Here is a 15,733-nt window from a genome sequence, read left to right on the forward strand (position 1 = left end):
TTGGGTAAGACCTTTGCACAAGCAGTGGAAGAGCCTGCAGATGGATGCAGAACTAAGTAAATAAAAATGCTGTCACGCTGTTCCACATCGCCTGAGGTCAGCACATCCTCCCAGGATCATCGTTTTACTCACATCTGTATCTCTCACCTTTCTCGTCGATCATTTGCTAGGACGATGTACGATTCTGAAGCTTAACGACTTGAACTATGTGCCCTCGGTAGCTGCCTGACATCCAGAGCATAAAGCAAGCGCCCTTCATCCGTGCTCCTTCAGGGTCCTCCCTCCCCCTGCAGTGTGTTCTATGGCTCTTCTCTTGAATCAGTTGCGCCTGGGTGGTGGCGAGCATCATAGAACTCTACTACCCATGTACCTGCACAGATAGTATGCACCTCCATTTTACCAACGTTTTTGAAAAACATCCATTCTTCTTATTATATATAGTTAGGTTATTTCTTGTTTGGGACAGGTGAGTTTTTTGCTATTGTTGTTGGTTTTTTGTTTGGTTGTTGTTGTTGGTTTGGTTTGGTTTTTCAATACATGGTTTCTCTGTATGGCCCTGGTGGCTGACCTCAAATTCACAGAAATCTGCCTACCTCTGTGTCTGGAGTACTAGGATCAAGGGTGTGTGCCACCACCACACTGTCCAGCTTTGGGACCGTTTTTTTAACTGTTGGAAACATAGTATATTGGCTATACTATATGGATGCTGGGAGCTGTGTAGGAAGTAAAGCACCGCCTGTAGTCACAGATACTTTTAAAATTATGTTGTTCTACTTTTTAAAGTTTGTAAGAAATTATCAATTTTTTCCCCTAAAGTAGTTTTTACTGAGAATAGGAGGTAAACGATACATTTCACTGTCTCAGTAAATTTAAATGATCCCGGTGGGTGTGCATTAGCCTCTGTGTGTGTGCCCATGCACGTGCATGTGTGCATGTGTGCGTTTCAACTAAAATCCACATGGTTATTAGTAACTGATCATGCATGTATTGTCAGCAGCAAACAGGCCGTTTTTTTTAAGAGCCTCACATAGAGGCTCTGAGAGCAGACTCTGCAAAGTGGAACTTGGTGGATGAGAGTTAATCTCCTCATACTAATGCTTGTCATCAAGGTTAAGGAGGTAGCATGTGAGTGTGTCCCAGGCTCAACTTAAGGCCTTCTCTTCTGCAGAACAACACACCTAGCCCACTGGCTTGAGAAGTCATCTTTGAGGGGGAAACTTTGCACTGGTTTTAACTTGTTTGCAGTTTAAATCCTTTATTGTAGAAGAAAAAGCCTTGAGAGTCTAGAAGGGTGTATGGCCACTTTGTTGCTGCTGTAGATGATGTAAGTCTGTTGGCTGCTAGTAGCTTATTGTCACCTGGGTAGCTGCCTAATGTCTCAAGTCCTCCAGCACCCCAGGGGAGATGCGCATACTGAGAGAGGGTGGGCTGCCCTCTGGATTCCAGGATGCCCTGCCCTGGCTGTCTTCGGGAACTGGAGTTTTCTCTTTCAGTTGTGATCAAGGCTCACTAGATTTATTATCTCTGGAGAGAAAACAACAACAACAAAAAAGATGCAAGAGCTGGAGCTCTGACAGTTTCACCTTTTATTCTTTCAGCCGGAAGAATTTACCGCGTGTCCGCACAGCTTTAAGAAAAAGGACTTTAAAAAGCCCAGAGTGTGTGGGGTGTGCAGACAGACCATTGACGGTCAAGGGATTGCTTGCCGAGGTAAGTCCATGCCCTTGATCCTCTCACCCGTTAGACCCAAGCTCAACAAACAGTAAAATGAAGACAGTCTGTTCCTCTGGGAGTTTCCAGAAGTTAAGTCATGGAATTTCCCCGTGTGCCTCCGTTCACCCCTCCCCGCCCCCCACACCCCCCACCTGGCAGGGCCTCCCATGTTTATGAAGATAGAGGCTCCTAAGGAAAATTTTCTAGAAAGAGCAGTGCTATTACCACAGGAGAGTGGGTTGCTGTGGGCACTTTGTGCTTCGTGTCAGGTCGTTTACAGCCTACAATGCATGTTTTAGTGTTTCAGATCTCCTACAGTCTGCAAATGAAGTGTCTATTCTTGAGTTACAGTTCTTATTTATTTATTTATTTATTTATTTATTTAATGTGCATCGATGTTTTGCCCGCGTGTCTGTCTGTGTGAGGGTGCCAGATCTTCTCTAACTGGAGTTACAGACAGTTGTGAGCTGCCATACGGATGCTGGGAATTGAACCCAGGTCCTTTAGAAAAGCAGCAGCCTGTGCTCTTAACTGCAGAGCCATCTCTCCAGCTTCTGAGTTAGGGTCTACTGTATGTTGGCATCTCTCAGCCTATTTGTGGAAAACATTGATCTTGTCTCTAAACCAAGCCATCAACTTGGCTTTTTTCTTTTTTTCTTTTTCCTTTTTTTTTTTTTTTAGAAAATCAAATTTATTTATTTACTCTACATCACAATATCAGCCTCCTGTCTCCTCCCAGTACCCACCTCAGGTAGATCCTCCCCACATTCCTCTCTCCCCCTCTTCTTTGAAAAGGGGAACCCCCTCTAGGTATCACCCACCCCCACTACAAATCAAATTACTGCAGGACTAGGTGCATCCTTTCCTACTGAGGCCAGACAAGGAAGTCTAATTAGGGGAACGGGATCCACAGGCAGGCAGGCTGCAGATTCCAGGACAAAGCTGCTCCAGTTGTTGGTGGACCCGCATGAAGACCAGGCTGCACATCTGCAGCATATGTGCTGAGGCCTAGGCCCAGCCCGTGCTTGTTCTTTGGCTTGGTCTCTGGGAGCCCCCAAGAGTCCAGGTTAGTTGACACTGTGGGTCTTCCTGTGGAATCCCTGTCCTTTTCAGGGCCCTCAAGTCTTCACCCAACTCTTCTATATGATTCCCTGAGCTCTGTCTAATGTTTGGCTGTGTGTCTCTGCATCTCTACATTGGCTTCTTGGTCAGAGGGCAGTTATGCTAAGCTCCTGTCTGCAAACATAACGGGAGTATCATTAGTAGTGTCAGGGATTGGTTCTCACCCATGGGGTGGGTCTCAATTTGGGGTAGTCATTGGTTGGCCATTCCTTCTGTCTCTGCTCTGTCTTTGCCCTTGCATGTCTTGTAGGCAGGGTACATTTTGGGTCCAAGGTTTTGTGGGTGGGTTACTGTCCTTATCTCTCCATTGGGAGTCATGTCTGGCTACAGGAAGTGGACACTTCAGGATGCATATCCCCCATTTCTAGGAGTCTCAGCTAGAGTTTCCCCCATAGACACATTTAGTCCTCTCCCATCCGAAGTCTCTGGCACATTGTAGAGATTGCCCTGCCTCCCCCATTTCTGTTCTCTCTACTCTCCCTACATTGGACCTCCCACCCTCTCCCTTTCCCATTTAGCTTTTTCTCTTGATGATTAAACCTACAATTAGTGCAACTTTGAATTATTTTGTGACTCCACATTGATGCCATCTCCATAATGAATGTGTGACTGGGTGAGGCTATGGGGTCTACTACACAGCCCAGGAAGCCCTTAAGGATTGGGGGATTGCCCAGTCAATTGTGGGAGGTTTAGGGTTCCCTCCATAGAGTTTGTTCTACCCTGCTCACCTTCTTTAACAGGTTAGCTTTGGGCTCTCCTGCTCCTAGGTTAGCTCCTGAGTGCTGGGATTGTAGTGTTCACGGACACACCCAGTAAGTAGTTCCTTGGTGGAACATTTCCAGGGTCTTCCCTGGTAGGCCTCTGTAGTGCTGGGATCTCTTTGGATCCTTCCCCCCGCTCCCCCCCCCTTTGTCTGATATCCTGAAGTTTTGGAGTAGAAAGATGTGCCATAGTGAGTGAGTCAGGAGTGGACCATGAGTGTGGCCCTCTTAGAGATCTATTTAGAGTTAAAGTTATCTGTCTGGGCTGTAGTATTCCAGTTTGATGCCCTCTGCTACACAGTGCTAAAGAATATGTTGACTGTTCTGTGGCTTCCATCCCAGGTCCGCTTACTCGGGGGTCCCTCTTGCTTTCCGAGCCCTAGGTGTTTTCTTCTATCCTAGGCTTTCCGGGTCCAAGTGTTTCCTCCCACTGCAGTCCTGCTAAACTTCAGTTTTCTCAGCCTAGTCCCACTCCTCTCACTCCTATAGATGTGGAATGCTAGGGCTGCTTCCACCTTCGGCTCCGAGGCTGTCTCCTTCAGGACAGCGTGGCTGTAAACCGTAGAGTACAAGGGTCTGAGAAGATGTTGTTGGTGCTGAGGTCAGGTAGGCAGTGGTGGGCAGGGCCTCGCTGATTGAATAGGAGTCTCCTTGTGTCAGACAGATGGGAATGGCACAGCCACAGAACAGGGTCTCTTCATCTGCTTACTGTCCACCTAAAAGAAATAAGGAAAGGAGCCGAGAGCAGGTCATTGGTGCTGGTAAAATTAGCAGAGCTCTTTAGTTGGTTAGCAGAGGTGACCATGTGGGGAGGGGACTCTTAATACCATTTGTGTCTGTGAGCTCTCTGTAGCGGTACTCATGGGGCTGAAGCCAGAAGCCACTCTCCCCCTGGGTAGAGTTCAGGTTCTAGAGCCTGTTCCCAGCCAAGGGCTGTGCCATTGAGTGCTTCCTGACCGACCGTCTGGCCTCTTTGCAAACACTACTGCCCTGTGTAGTAACCCAGCCCTTATGAGGTCTGTGTCATAGTACCAGGCCTTTCTCGTCCATACAGGATGGGTCACATCAGCCCTGGTAATGGCCCTTTCTGTGTGCAGACCTCAGCAAACTTGCTCTACAGTGTCTGTGACAACATGCGTAGTGTTCGTTCCCATGTGAACACACAAGCACATGCAGTCAGATACATACAACCACATACCATTCTGATGTGCCCACTTTAGTCTCTCTCACAACAACCTGTCCTCTGGAGTTGGTAGAGGCCCCATACACCCAGGAACATGGCACATATAGAAAGCCATCGAAGTAATTTTGTATTGCATACCCCATTCTCGTGGAAACACTTGTATTTTAAGAATTGGATCTTGGGGCTGGCAGAAGTTCTCAGTGAGTTAAAGTCTCAGCCTGAGACTCTGAGTTTGGTTCCTGGAACTCACATGAAGTTTGAAAGAATGAACTGTCCACAGAGTTGGCCTCAGACCTCCACACATGCCCCATGGTACTTGCGTGCTCCTCCAAACAAACTCTCCCATAATAATATCAATAAATAGAAGTAAATTTTAAAAAATAACCAGATCACTAACTATGCTCCTCGAGCCTGAAGAGGTACATTGAGGTGAGGTGGGGATGAGACTCCCGTCTGTGTGTCTCCTGAGCTAGCATTGTCCAGTTATGTGCAGGATGGAGACAGTGTCATATGGCGGATCAGCTGAGTCTGTACTGAGCTGGGCTTTCCTCTGGGCTACAGCCTCAACAAAGTTTCCTTCCCCACTTAAGACTAGGACCCATAGAGTGATTGTACCGGAGAGCTGGCAAGGTGGGGGCAAAGCCTACAGCCAGCTTTGCAACACTCCAGTCAGTTACTTCTTCCAAAAATCCTTTATGGAATGTGCTCTGATGGTGCTCCCACATGTCCGAAACTCACAAGTGTCTCCTTCCTGCCTGTAAGCAAGACCATGCATAGAGCTTTGTCTGGTGGGAGGAGCCTGTAGGTGAAGAGCTTTGCTTGCCAACACCTACAGCAGTGACTGGCATGTGCCGTGCTCACTGTCTTCCCCCCCCCCCCCCCCCCCCCCGAGTCATTTTTCTTAGTATAATGAAGGCTGGGTTTATTGAGGAACTAGCCCACGCAGCCTTATTTCTACCTTAATGTTCTGCCTGAAACACCTCACATAGCTTTTACAACTTTTACATAAAGAGAATCCATGGGCAAGAGCAGCGAGGAGAAGACCACGGCAGCGTCAAGGCTCTCCTTACAGTCAGTGTATGCGGCTTGGCTGGGAGCCATCGTCCTCTTACTCTGGACAATGCTCACTGTGTTGGCCCTGCCCTTGCCTGAGCTTGCTTTCTCTCTGTAAAGCGAAGACTCCGGGCTGGTCCTGTAGCTCCTATGAACTCTGTTGGTGATATCTTAAGTGAGTGCTATGTGAAATGTCAGAGGGACCTCAGTGGACGTGTCAAAATGATACATGGTTGTATGAATCTGACTGCATGTGCTTGTGTGTTCACACGTGAACAGGCAGGTACTACATATGTAGCTGTGTTTGTACATATGAAAGGTTACAGATACATTTGTTTGGTCGTATGTGCGAGTGTGCCCATTCCTCTGACTGCATGTCTCTGTGTTCATGTTTCTATGTGTCTGTCTGTGTACACAGAAGGTTCACAGGAGAGCATCACTCTAACTCACACTTGGTAGAGCTGCACTTGTCTGTTTTACTATGCCTGTAATCTTGGGCAGAGCACGCATGGGAGGTGCTTGAAAGAGAAGGGGGCGGGGCTAGGAGGTGCTTTGTGGTCAGCCGGCTCCTCTGTCATTCACTTGTTAAGAAAGATTTGGTCAAGCCTGTCACCTCCAGATAAACGTCTCAGTTTCTCAGTCCCAGAGATGCCTTCAGGCCTTAATAAGACTGAAGACCAGCATGATGGCTCTGTGACCTAGGGGACACTAACATTTCCCAACTTCCCTTTATGTTCTGATTTTCTGCTGGGCTATGAGAGGTCACAAGTAGAGTCCTCCATCCCCCAACTCTCAGAGTGCTGCGCTGCCTCATAGAGACATGCCTTACCTCTCCACCATGGATGATGGACCAGAAAACACTGCAGTGTGTGAGAAGGGGCCCTCCTCATAACACTGCTTTGTTCTAGGACCAGAACTATGAGAAATAGATTTGCTATTGTAGCTCAGCTATTCAGGCTGTGGGTTCTTTTCTTTTCTTTTTTTTAAAATAGCAACCCAAATAGACTGAGACATCATATTTGTGCACACAAGTATAGTAATTCCGTCATTATGCAATTGCTGCTTTTCTTTAATGCCCTGAAATTATGTTCCAGGAATCTTAGGTCTGATCTTTCTCATGACCTCTTTTTTATTTTTTTTAATTATTATTGAATTCAGTTTGCTGCGGGTACTACTTAGCATGAAGACGTTTCATCCTGTCTCGCCAATGCTGCTCTCTTTTTAAAGACAGTGTGGTGTGTCAGGAAGTAATGCCCTGGTGCTCTGGGTTGCATGTGTGAGCCCAGAATTCTTCAGCAGTGTTTTCAGATGTGAAGCACTCTGCAAATTCCACAGGCAGTGGTGCCAGCCGGGTAGGCCTGGGAGGCCTAGGAAGGACGCTGACTGCTGTGCGCAGCGTTGTGGCTCAGAGGCTGGCACACTGGAAATGCATTAGGGAGATGCCGTAGGTTCTGCATGGTGTGGGCATGGGAGGCATCCCACCGCCAGAGAACTTTTAAACGATGCCAGGGCCCAATGAAAGCAACACAGCATGTGTCTAAGAGGTCCAGCTTCCCTCATGACAAAGCAGGGAATCTAGCATCTCTGTGTTGCTAGGTCTGTACCTGTTGATACCTGGGACCTGGACCTGTTACTCTCAGATGTTGTGAGCCTCTATCCTTCTATCTAAGCTCTGGTTCCCTGCCCTGCCTGGTGCTTGTTGTAGCCTTCCTAAAGCCCAGTGCCTACCTTAGGCTGTAGACTGGGCACCTTCCTCGTAAGTCAGTTTCCCTGCATTGGCCTTTGGCTGTCCAGGCTGGGTTGCCTTTGATAACTGCCCCCCTTTCTAGCAGTCCTTACCCTTCCTAATACTATGACCCTTTAATAAAGTTCTTTATGTGTGGTGACTCCCAACTGTAAAATTACGTCATCTCTACTTCATAACTGCAATTTTGCTACCGAATTGTAATGTAAATGTCTGGTCAATAGGATATCTGATAAATGGTGGGGGCGGGGTTGTGACCCCACAGGTTAATAACCACTGCTCTCTAGCCTGCTCTTGGGGAGCAGGCCTGGGAAGCCATAAAGCCTCCATTAGGAGGATTGCTCTTGTTCCTGAGTGGCCTTGAAGCTGGGCCTCTGGTGTGGTTCCACCCCTCACTCGGATATATGACCTGCCCTTTCACAGTGCTCAGTCATGACTGTTTTCTGGACTTGCTTCCTGGTTAGCTTCCCCATCCTTTGTGTTTTTGCTCTAACCTCAGGTTCTCAGAAGCTACCTTGCTGCCCTGATTCTCTCCTAACATCTGGGTGTTCAGTCAGTGAGAAGCTTCAGAATTTTGTTTGGTTTCTGCCCTAGCAGGATGTCCAGGAAGCTGAGGGGCCGGCTTTGCTTTGTGGACCAGGTGCCTTGGTGCTGAGCCTGTCTGTCCCTGGCACAGAGCAGGCATGCTGCTCTTTCGTGCAGCTCTCACATGTAGCATATCGGGTGAGCAAGTTGATGCTTGTATTATACTTGTGTTGATGGATACACTTTGGCTATGGTTTGTCCTCCCGTAATCTCTGTTGTGAATATTAAGAGGGTGGAAACAATCTGACCCTGGTATTGAGAAGTGGGGCCTCTGGAAGGTCATTAGGATTCATAGTCATTAGCATGGATTAAAAACTGGTGCGTTAGTAAGAGGGATGCATGGGTGCACATGCAAACCCTCTTCATGCATGCACACATGTATGCTCCCTGTGTCTCATCATGTGTTGTCCGGCTCTATCTTGGGATGTTGTTGTTAAGATAGTCATCACCAGATGTGGCCTTTGTACCTTGGAGAGGAACCGAGCCAAATAGATTTCATTCAGACTGAGGTTTCAAGATTAGCCACATAAAATAGGGTAAGTTAATCACAAAGGCCCTAAAGCACCCCCCCCCCGCCCCCGTGTCTGGTGGGCAGGCATCCAGTGCAGGAATGCAGTAGGGTACCTGCGGCATGAAGAAAAGGATGGTTACTCTGGGGCGCTGACAGACTCTGCGAGCCAAGTTTGTGAAGATGACACATTGGCTGTTTTTCAGCCTGTCTGCTGCCCAGGCTGAGGGCTCCTGCAATGCACTTCAAGTCTTAAGGGTGCCCCAAGTCACTGAGCAGGCACACAGGGAGAGTGAGTGGGCTGATTGAAAATCTAGATGAAGTTGGCAGATAAATGCCTGGTTTATCCATCTGTACCTTTCTTGCAAATCCACATAAAGTAGGTAATGCTAAACGTTTCCATAAAGCAGTTAGAGGTGACTCCCCGCCCCCTACCCCACCCCCGACAGCCCTAGCCCAGCCTCTTCCAATTTCCTGCATTTTCTTCCTTAAGATGCTCCTGTGATGACCTTGCCTGGCTCAGCTGTCCTCCCACCTCTCAGTCTTGCTCCATCCTGAGAGATGGTGGCATGACAGCCTTTCAGATGAACAAGAGGTACCTGGGGAGCTTCCGGCTCTTATGTTATCCATCTGGTTCAGAGCACTGGGCTCTCCCAGATTTCTCCCCCTCCCCCGTACTTCTCAATTCCTGATTTTGACTGAAATACCCCTATTTTCTGCAAAGAAATCCAGGTCTTCTTCCTGCTGTTCCTCAAAGGTCTAAGTGGTTAGGCTTTGAGGTTTCTGTGGGCCAGGGACATCTGGGTCCTGTTAGTCAGTTTTGCAGGCAGATTCTGATTTTTAAATTTTTTGAGTAGCCTGGATGATCACTCACTCCACAGCAACTGTGATCTGGACACCTTTAGAGCCTGGTGGGATTGCTGATTTTCATAGTGTTGCTGGGCAGTGCTGCTCTGGGGTGCTTATGGCTGTCACGCCACCACTGGGAACAGCTCAAGGACTAGCTTCTCAGAGGGTCCCTGCAGAAGGTGTTGGAGAACATTCGAAGCAGAGGGTGATTCACTCACAGGCTCATTTATAACTTGGTAAATATCTGTAGAGTGTTGTGTAGAAGACTCTGACAACCTTGTCAGCCTGCAGCCTGGATTCCCAAGGCCCATGGAGACAAATTGAAGAATAGCACCTCCAATGTCAGGCTTCTTGGAGCCAGATGGCTGGGATGAGAACCATTACAGTGGGGAGCCTAGATTCTTAAACCTGACTTTGCAAGCCCTTCTGTGACTGGGGAGTTGAGATGTGCTGTTGACCCTTCTGTAGAGCTCAGTGTGCAGGAAGTAAGGGAAGTTCTCTGAGTGAAGCCCAGAGTGCTGGAGGTCCTGCATCTGGCTCAGGAAGCTTCAGAGCATTCCACTTTATCAATTGTTTATTAAATGCAAACTCCAGTCATTGCCTGAAGTGTCCGCTACATTTCTGTATGTGGAGCAGACTCACCCCTCAGATCCTTTGCTTCTTTAAAAATTAGATGATAATTTGTTTCTTCTTAATGTCTCAGACTTCATTATGTTAGGAATGCTGCCTCTTTAACACACACACACACACACACACACATACACACACACACACACACACACACACACACACGTGCACGAGTGCACACACGCAGCAAAAACATTTGCTGCTTTCTAATAGCTTTGTCTTCTAAACAAATTGGCGTTTCTTACCTTTCTACCTTACATGTTGCAAATTCTCATTCGCTGGCTTAATCCTCCCCCTCTGTTCGTGGTACTTATAGCATGCAAAAGTTGTCAAGGTTTCAGACTTAACCCAGTGCCTACCCACTCCCACAGTCACAACGATAGTCTATGACATTTTGTGCTCATTTCTGCCTCTCCCGCCTCTATCCGTTAAGATATTTGCCACATCTGGAGTTCATGTGGTCCTATTGTCTTTTTTCATGGACTAAAGAGTTTGCCCATTGTTGCTATTCTTCCCTTTGAGGCAACCTGTGATGTCTCTCCTGTATCAGCTTCTTAGGGATGGATGTGTCCCTCATGTTTGTTTCATATTATACAAAGAGCTTAATATCTTCTAGACTTGGCTTCTGGAAAGTACTTTTTCCTGTCAGATCTTTAATGATTGGTTGGTCTGTCTATCTATCTATCTATCTATCTATCTATCTATCTATCTATCTATCTATCAATCAATCATCTTTTTCTTATAGTCCAGGTAATTGTTCTTTTCATATCAAAAAGGTCTCTACTATTATGGTCTGTTTCTCATTACATAAGGAGAGGTGGTGGCAGCAGGCAATGATAGGGTTCTCCTTGAGGTGGGGACAGGAGTTACGCAGTTGGTGCAGTTTCTGATATATGTTTGCATTATTGCCTTATTGACCTGGAACGCAGTCATCGTGCCAGGCACACAAGAGCCTTTGCCTACTTGCTCATTGTATGTTTTAAAACAGGCTCACCTGAGAATATGTGCTGGCCTGGGACTCACTGTAGAGCCAGATGGATCCAAACATGTGATCCTCCTGCCTCAAATCTCCTGAGTGCTAGGATTATGAGCATTGGCCACCATATCTGACCTGTGCTTCTATTTTCCATTTGTAAAATAGAACAAGAACATGAGAATATGCCTTTCTCTGTGGTTACCAAGGGAGCCAGAGGGGCAAGGTGTACAAAACAAGTGGTACTATGGCAGCCAGACGTGCAGGGCTCAGTTAGCCATTGTGGCGTGGGTTTTCTCCTGGGCCCGAGGGGCTAGTGGTCTGGAGCACAGGACTGTGTCTGGGTTTCCACTGTGCAGATGGACTTCATTAGCTTTCTCTTGGTAGAATCTAGCTCCATTCTCAGTTGGTAGCAACCAACAAGGGGTCCTTTCCTTGTATGTCTTTTGTAAAAGAAAGGGACTTGATAGAACTGGGTAAGTTGGGTTCATTTGCCTTTCTCTCTATCAGAAGTGGGTCTCTTCCCCATTCTAAAAGCCTCAGTCAAGAAGGCTGAATGGGATTGTCATCTTTCCAGGTTGTCATTGTTCATGTAAGCCAAAATGCCTTCACTGTCACTTTGAGTTTCAGGTCACTTAGAAGAACATAAAGATCCCTGTAGATATGACCAGTCCCTATCACCACCATTCAATGTGATAGAAATGGAAGCTGATATGTAAAATAAACCACTTAAAAGGAACAGTAACAACAACACTATTATAAGGTAATATAAATATTTTTAGTGAAAAATGACTTTCCTTAAAACCCTCATTCACAAGGAGCAGCAAGACATTGTTCTGTGTTTCTCTTTAGTAGAAAGGTAGGACGCCCCCACCCCTGCTTTCTTCTGCATTCAGTCTCTACATGTATAAGAGCTGGAAAAGCATGCCGCCCCCGTGTTGATACACAGAGGCAAAGCTTACTTACTGACAGCCTTTCAGATTGCTCTGGACTCTGTTTGGATTTCATATCAAAACTCAAAAATAATAGTTTTTAAAGATTAGTCTCTCTGTGAAGTCTGAAATGGAATCAATACTTTTTTTTTTTTTTTTTTGAACTCTTTCTTTGGCTGGTCTTGTGTATTGGGTGGATCTTTGAACCAGCAAGTATCACAGTGCCCTGGTCTGTTCCTGGTCTGTTAACTTACAGACTTCCTAGTCTTGAGTCACCTGTTTTTTTTTTTTTTTTTTTTTTTTTTTTTTTGTGGTTGTTGGTGTTTTTGTTTTTTTTTTTTGGAGACAGGGTTTCTCTGTGTAGTATTGGCTGTCCTGGAACTCACTCTGTAGACCAGGCTGGCCTCGAACTCAGAAATCTGCCTGCCTCTGCCTCCTAAGTGCTGGGATTAAAGGCGTGCGCCACTACCGCCCGGCGAGTCACGACCTGTTTTTAAATCCCAAAGAAACATATACTATACTTGCTGGTAGTATCTGTTGATTTTATCTTGGTATTGTAGAGTTCCTGGTTTTGGGTGAAGATCTTCTGAAGAGAGAATTTCCACTTGAAATCTGAAGTTTTGACATTGATGTGAGAGGCTCACTTTAATTAATTTTGAGAAACTGGCAAGCAGCCCCTTCTGAATAATCATATTTTGTTTGCCAAGGTTCTTTCAAATAAAAATGGTGATCCTGAGTAAGTGGCTAGTTTAGCTAACAACTCACAGCTGCACCAGCCCTGTTGCTAGCTGGTCTCATTCTCAAATGTTCCCGTTCCTATGTCCCATTCCCAGACAATCCAGAGACACTGCAAATCTCCCCTCTGCTCTCAGAGAATGATGAAGAGGTGTTTACTGAAATTTTTCATCAGGATATTCTTTTGTAAAAAGATTTATTTGTTTATTTATGTATGTATATATTTTATGTATATGGTTGTTTTGCTTGTATATATGGCTACAAGCCAAAAAAGGGTATATTGGATTCTATGGGACTACAGTTACAGACAGTTGTGAGCTGTCATGTAGGTGCTGGGAATTGAACTCAGTATCTCTGAAAGAACAGCCAGCTCTCTTTAACAGCTGAGTTATCTCTCCAGCCCTCATTGGGGTCTTCTTGAGTGAAGCTGACTTTCTACCTCAAGTGTTTGCTGGTATAGAATGGAGTGGTAACTGGTATAAATTAGTCTTGATCTCTAAATGCCCGCAGAGTTACCTATCAGCAGTTTCTGGCAGTAGGTTAATGCAGGAGAAAGGGCAAGAGATGTGTGAAAAATATTTTGGCCTTATCAACCCATTATGAAGTCTTGGGGACCTGGAGGTCTATAGATCCTTCTGATAGCTACTGGCCTAGACCAGGCCAGATCTAACTCTGTCAAAGGGTGACCTTCCTGTGATTCACACAAGGATGAAGTGAGATGGAAGCCAGACTGTCAGTAACCCTGAGATAACACTTGCCATGTTCCACCAGGGCCACTTCTTATCCAACAGGTCAGCCCTCATGACCAGGTGCTCACAACCCACCTACCCTGTGGCTCTTTCTTCTTTCCCTCTTCCTTTCACTCCTTGTGGCCCTGAGCCTGGGAACTGAAGCCCCACCACCTACCTCTCTTCTGCCCAGCTACAGGCTGTAGGCATCTTTATTCAACTAATAGTTTTAAATTAAGGAACAAGGTTTACACAACAAAAGGTGGTATGTGAGAATTCTCTAGTCTTGAGGCAACTAGACCTTGGGATACAGAATATAGCATTACAATACATAGCAGCAGACCAACCTGTGAGGGCTGAACGGGCAGGAGACACTGGCCAGCACAGGAGTAGATGGGTTTCTGAAGCATCTCAGAACACGTGCATGGATGGTCTCAGAGCACATATCTTTCTGGGGAATACTGACTGCATGGCTAGGAGAAAAACGGACAGACCCGAGGCCAGCTGGGAAGTACAGTTCTGTCAGTAGACAAATGAGAAGCCACCCAGGGCACTGTGAGCCCAAGGTCCTCTGGGGATTTTGTGGTGAGTGGGGACTGGGAAGACTGAGAGTACACCCTTGAGTCCCGTGAACCTGGAAGGTCATGGGCTGGGAGGAAGGAAGCTGCCCTGTTAAATGGCATATGCAGGGATTCTGAGCCACTGATAATAGTAGCATCGACAAATGCTGCTATATCCTCTTTCTGGCCATTTTTTTTTTAATACAAGAAAACTGAGTCCAGAATGTGAGAGACTCTGCCCTACAGTCTGGGGCATATAGGGTGATTTCAGCAGGAAGTAGTTGGTCAGGACTCGCTCAGAGGGGCAGAAGTGGATGAGTAACATCTCTCTCTCTCTCTCTCTCTCTCTCTCTCTCTCTCTCTCTCTCTCCCCCTTCCTTCCTTCCTTCCTTCTTTCTTTCTTTCTTTCTTTCTTTCTTTCTTTTTCTTTCAATTTTTAGATGTATTTTTTTACTTTGCATCTTTGGATAAGAAAAACGTACATGTTGATCTGAGACTCTACAAACCAAGATGTTTAAAAATCTAAAATTGAGATGTACAAGATAGCTCAGATTTTTGGAACATTTCAAACTTTTTTGAAATTTGGACTTTTGGACGTAAATAATAAGCCAGCAAAGTCTATGAAAGTGTTCTCAAATCTGACACTTCATGGTCGTAAGCATTTTGGAGAAGGGTCACTCTGCTGATACTTACCTTAAGATGAGCAACATTCTTGCCCCTAAGTGATTGTGATTAAAGTCCTGGCAGAATTGCAGTGTGCATATTGATATAGCAGAACTTTATACCATATGAATTTTAATCCACCAGTAATGGCAGGGAGGCAGAATCACAGCCTGAGGGAACACCAGTTGTTAGCCTAGAAATCATGGATTTCTGAGTTGACTTTTTTTTGGGGGGGGGGGGGGAGTGGCAAATGAAGCAAGAGCTGGTGACTTAAACACCTGCAATCCCAGCACTTGAGAGACTGAGGCAGGAGGTTTGCTATAAGTTTGGGCTAGCCTGAGCTACAAAGTGAGGCTCTGTCCTAAGAACAACAGCAACAGAGTTTTTCCCTTTCCTTCTGTCTTTAAAATTTTTTAATTAACAGATCACCTAATTTAACACTTAGTTACTTGTGTTTTGTGCGTGCATATCTGTACCACATGTGTATCTCATGCCTATGGAGGTCAACAAAAGGTGTCAGAACTTCTGGAACTGGAGTTACAAACAGCTGTTAGCCACCATGTGGGTGTTGGGAATCGAACCCGGGTCTTCTGGAAGAATACTAGTAGTCTTAACCACTGAGCCATCTCTGCAGCCCTATTCATTTACTCTCAGTGGATCAGGACCATTTGTTTAATAGGCAGCGTTAAGCATTTATGAAAGTCCGGAGAGTAATTGGGGTGCATTAAATTAATGTGTGAAACAGTCAGAGAATAAAAATAATAGTAATTTTTTTTTTAAAGCCCCGTATTTAGATCAAAGTGTGATAGCTTCTGGGGAGGTGGGTAGGATTGGCTGAGGGACAAAACCACTGGGGACATTTTTCCTTTGGGGGCCTGTACGCCTGTTGATAGGGAGCTCTAGTGACTGGGGTGAGTGGCTTCCTACTTGCTGGTGCCTTGGAGGAGCCAAAGGCTGTCAGGCGAAGCTCCTTGCTGTGTATCATCCTGCTGGCCTT

At 46.1% G+C, this 15,733-nt stretch overlaps 1 protein-coding gene across 6 annotated transcripts in view; it reads left to right on the forward strand.

Annotated features, from left to right (window-relative positions):
* Nucleotides 1-15,733, forward strand: part of Tns3 (tensin 3) — a 237,110-nt gene that overhangs the window by 45,253 nt on the left and 176,124 nt on the right. For all 6 annotated transcript variants that reach the window (XR_013111758.1, XM_034508403.2, XM_076938142.1 and 3 more), the window contains exon 2: nucleotides 1,599-1,710. Coding sequence is in view for 1 of the 6 variants with exons in the window: in XM_076938145.1 (XP_076794260.1) it covers nucleotides 1,599-1,710 (112 nt within the window). In the remaining 5 variants the exon portion in view is untranslated. The remainder of the gene's footprint in view (nucleotides 1-1,598; nucleotides 1,711-15,733) is intronic.

Source organism: Arvicanthis niloticus, chromosome 7 (genome assembly GCF_011762505.2).
Source record: "Arvicanthis niloticus isolate mArvNil1 chromosome 7, mArvNil1.pat.X, whole genome shotgun sequence".
NCBI classification, from domain to species: domain Eukaryota; kingdom Metazoa; phylum Chordata; class Mammalia; order Rodentia; family Muridae; genus Arvicanthis; species Arvicanthis niloticus.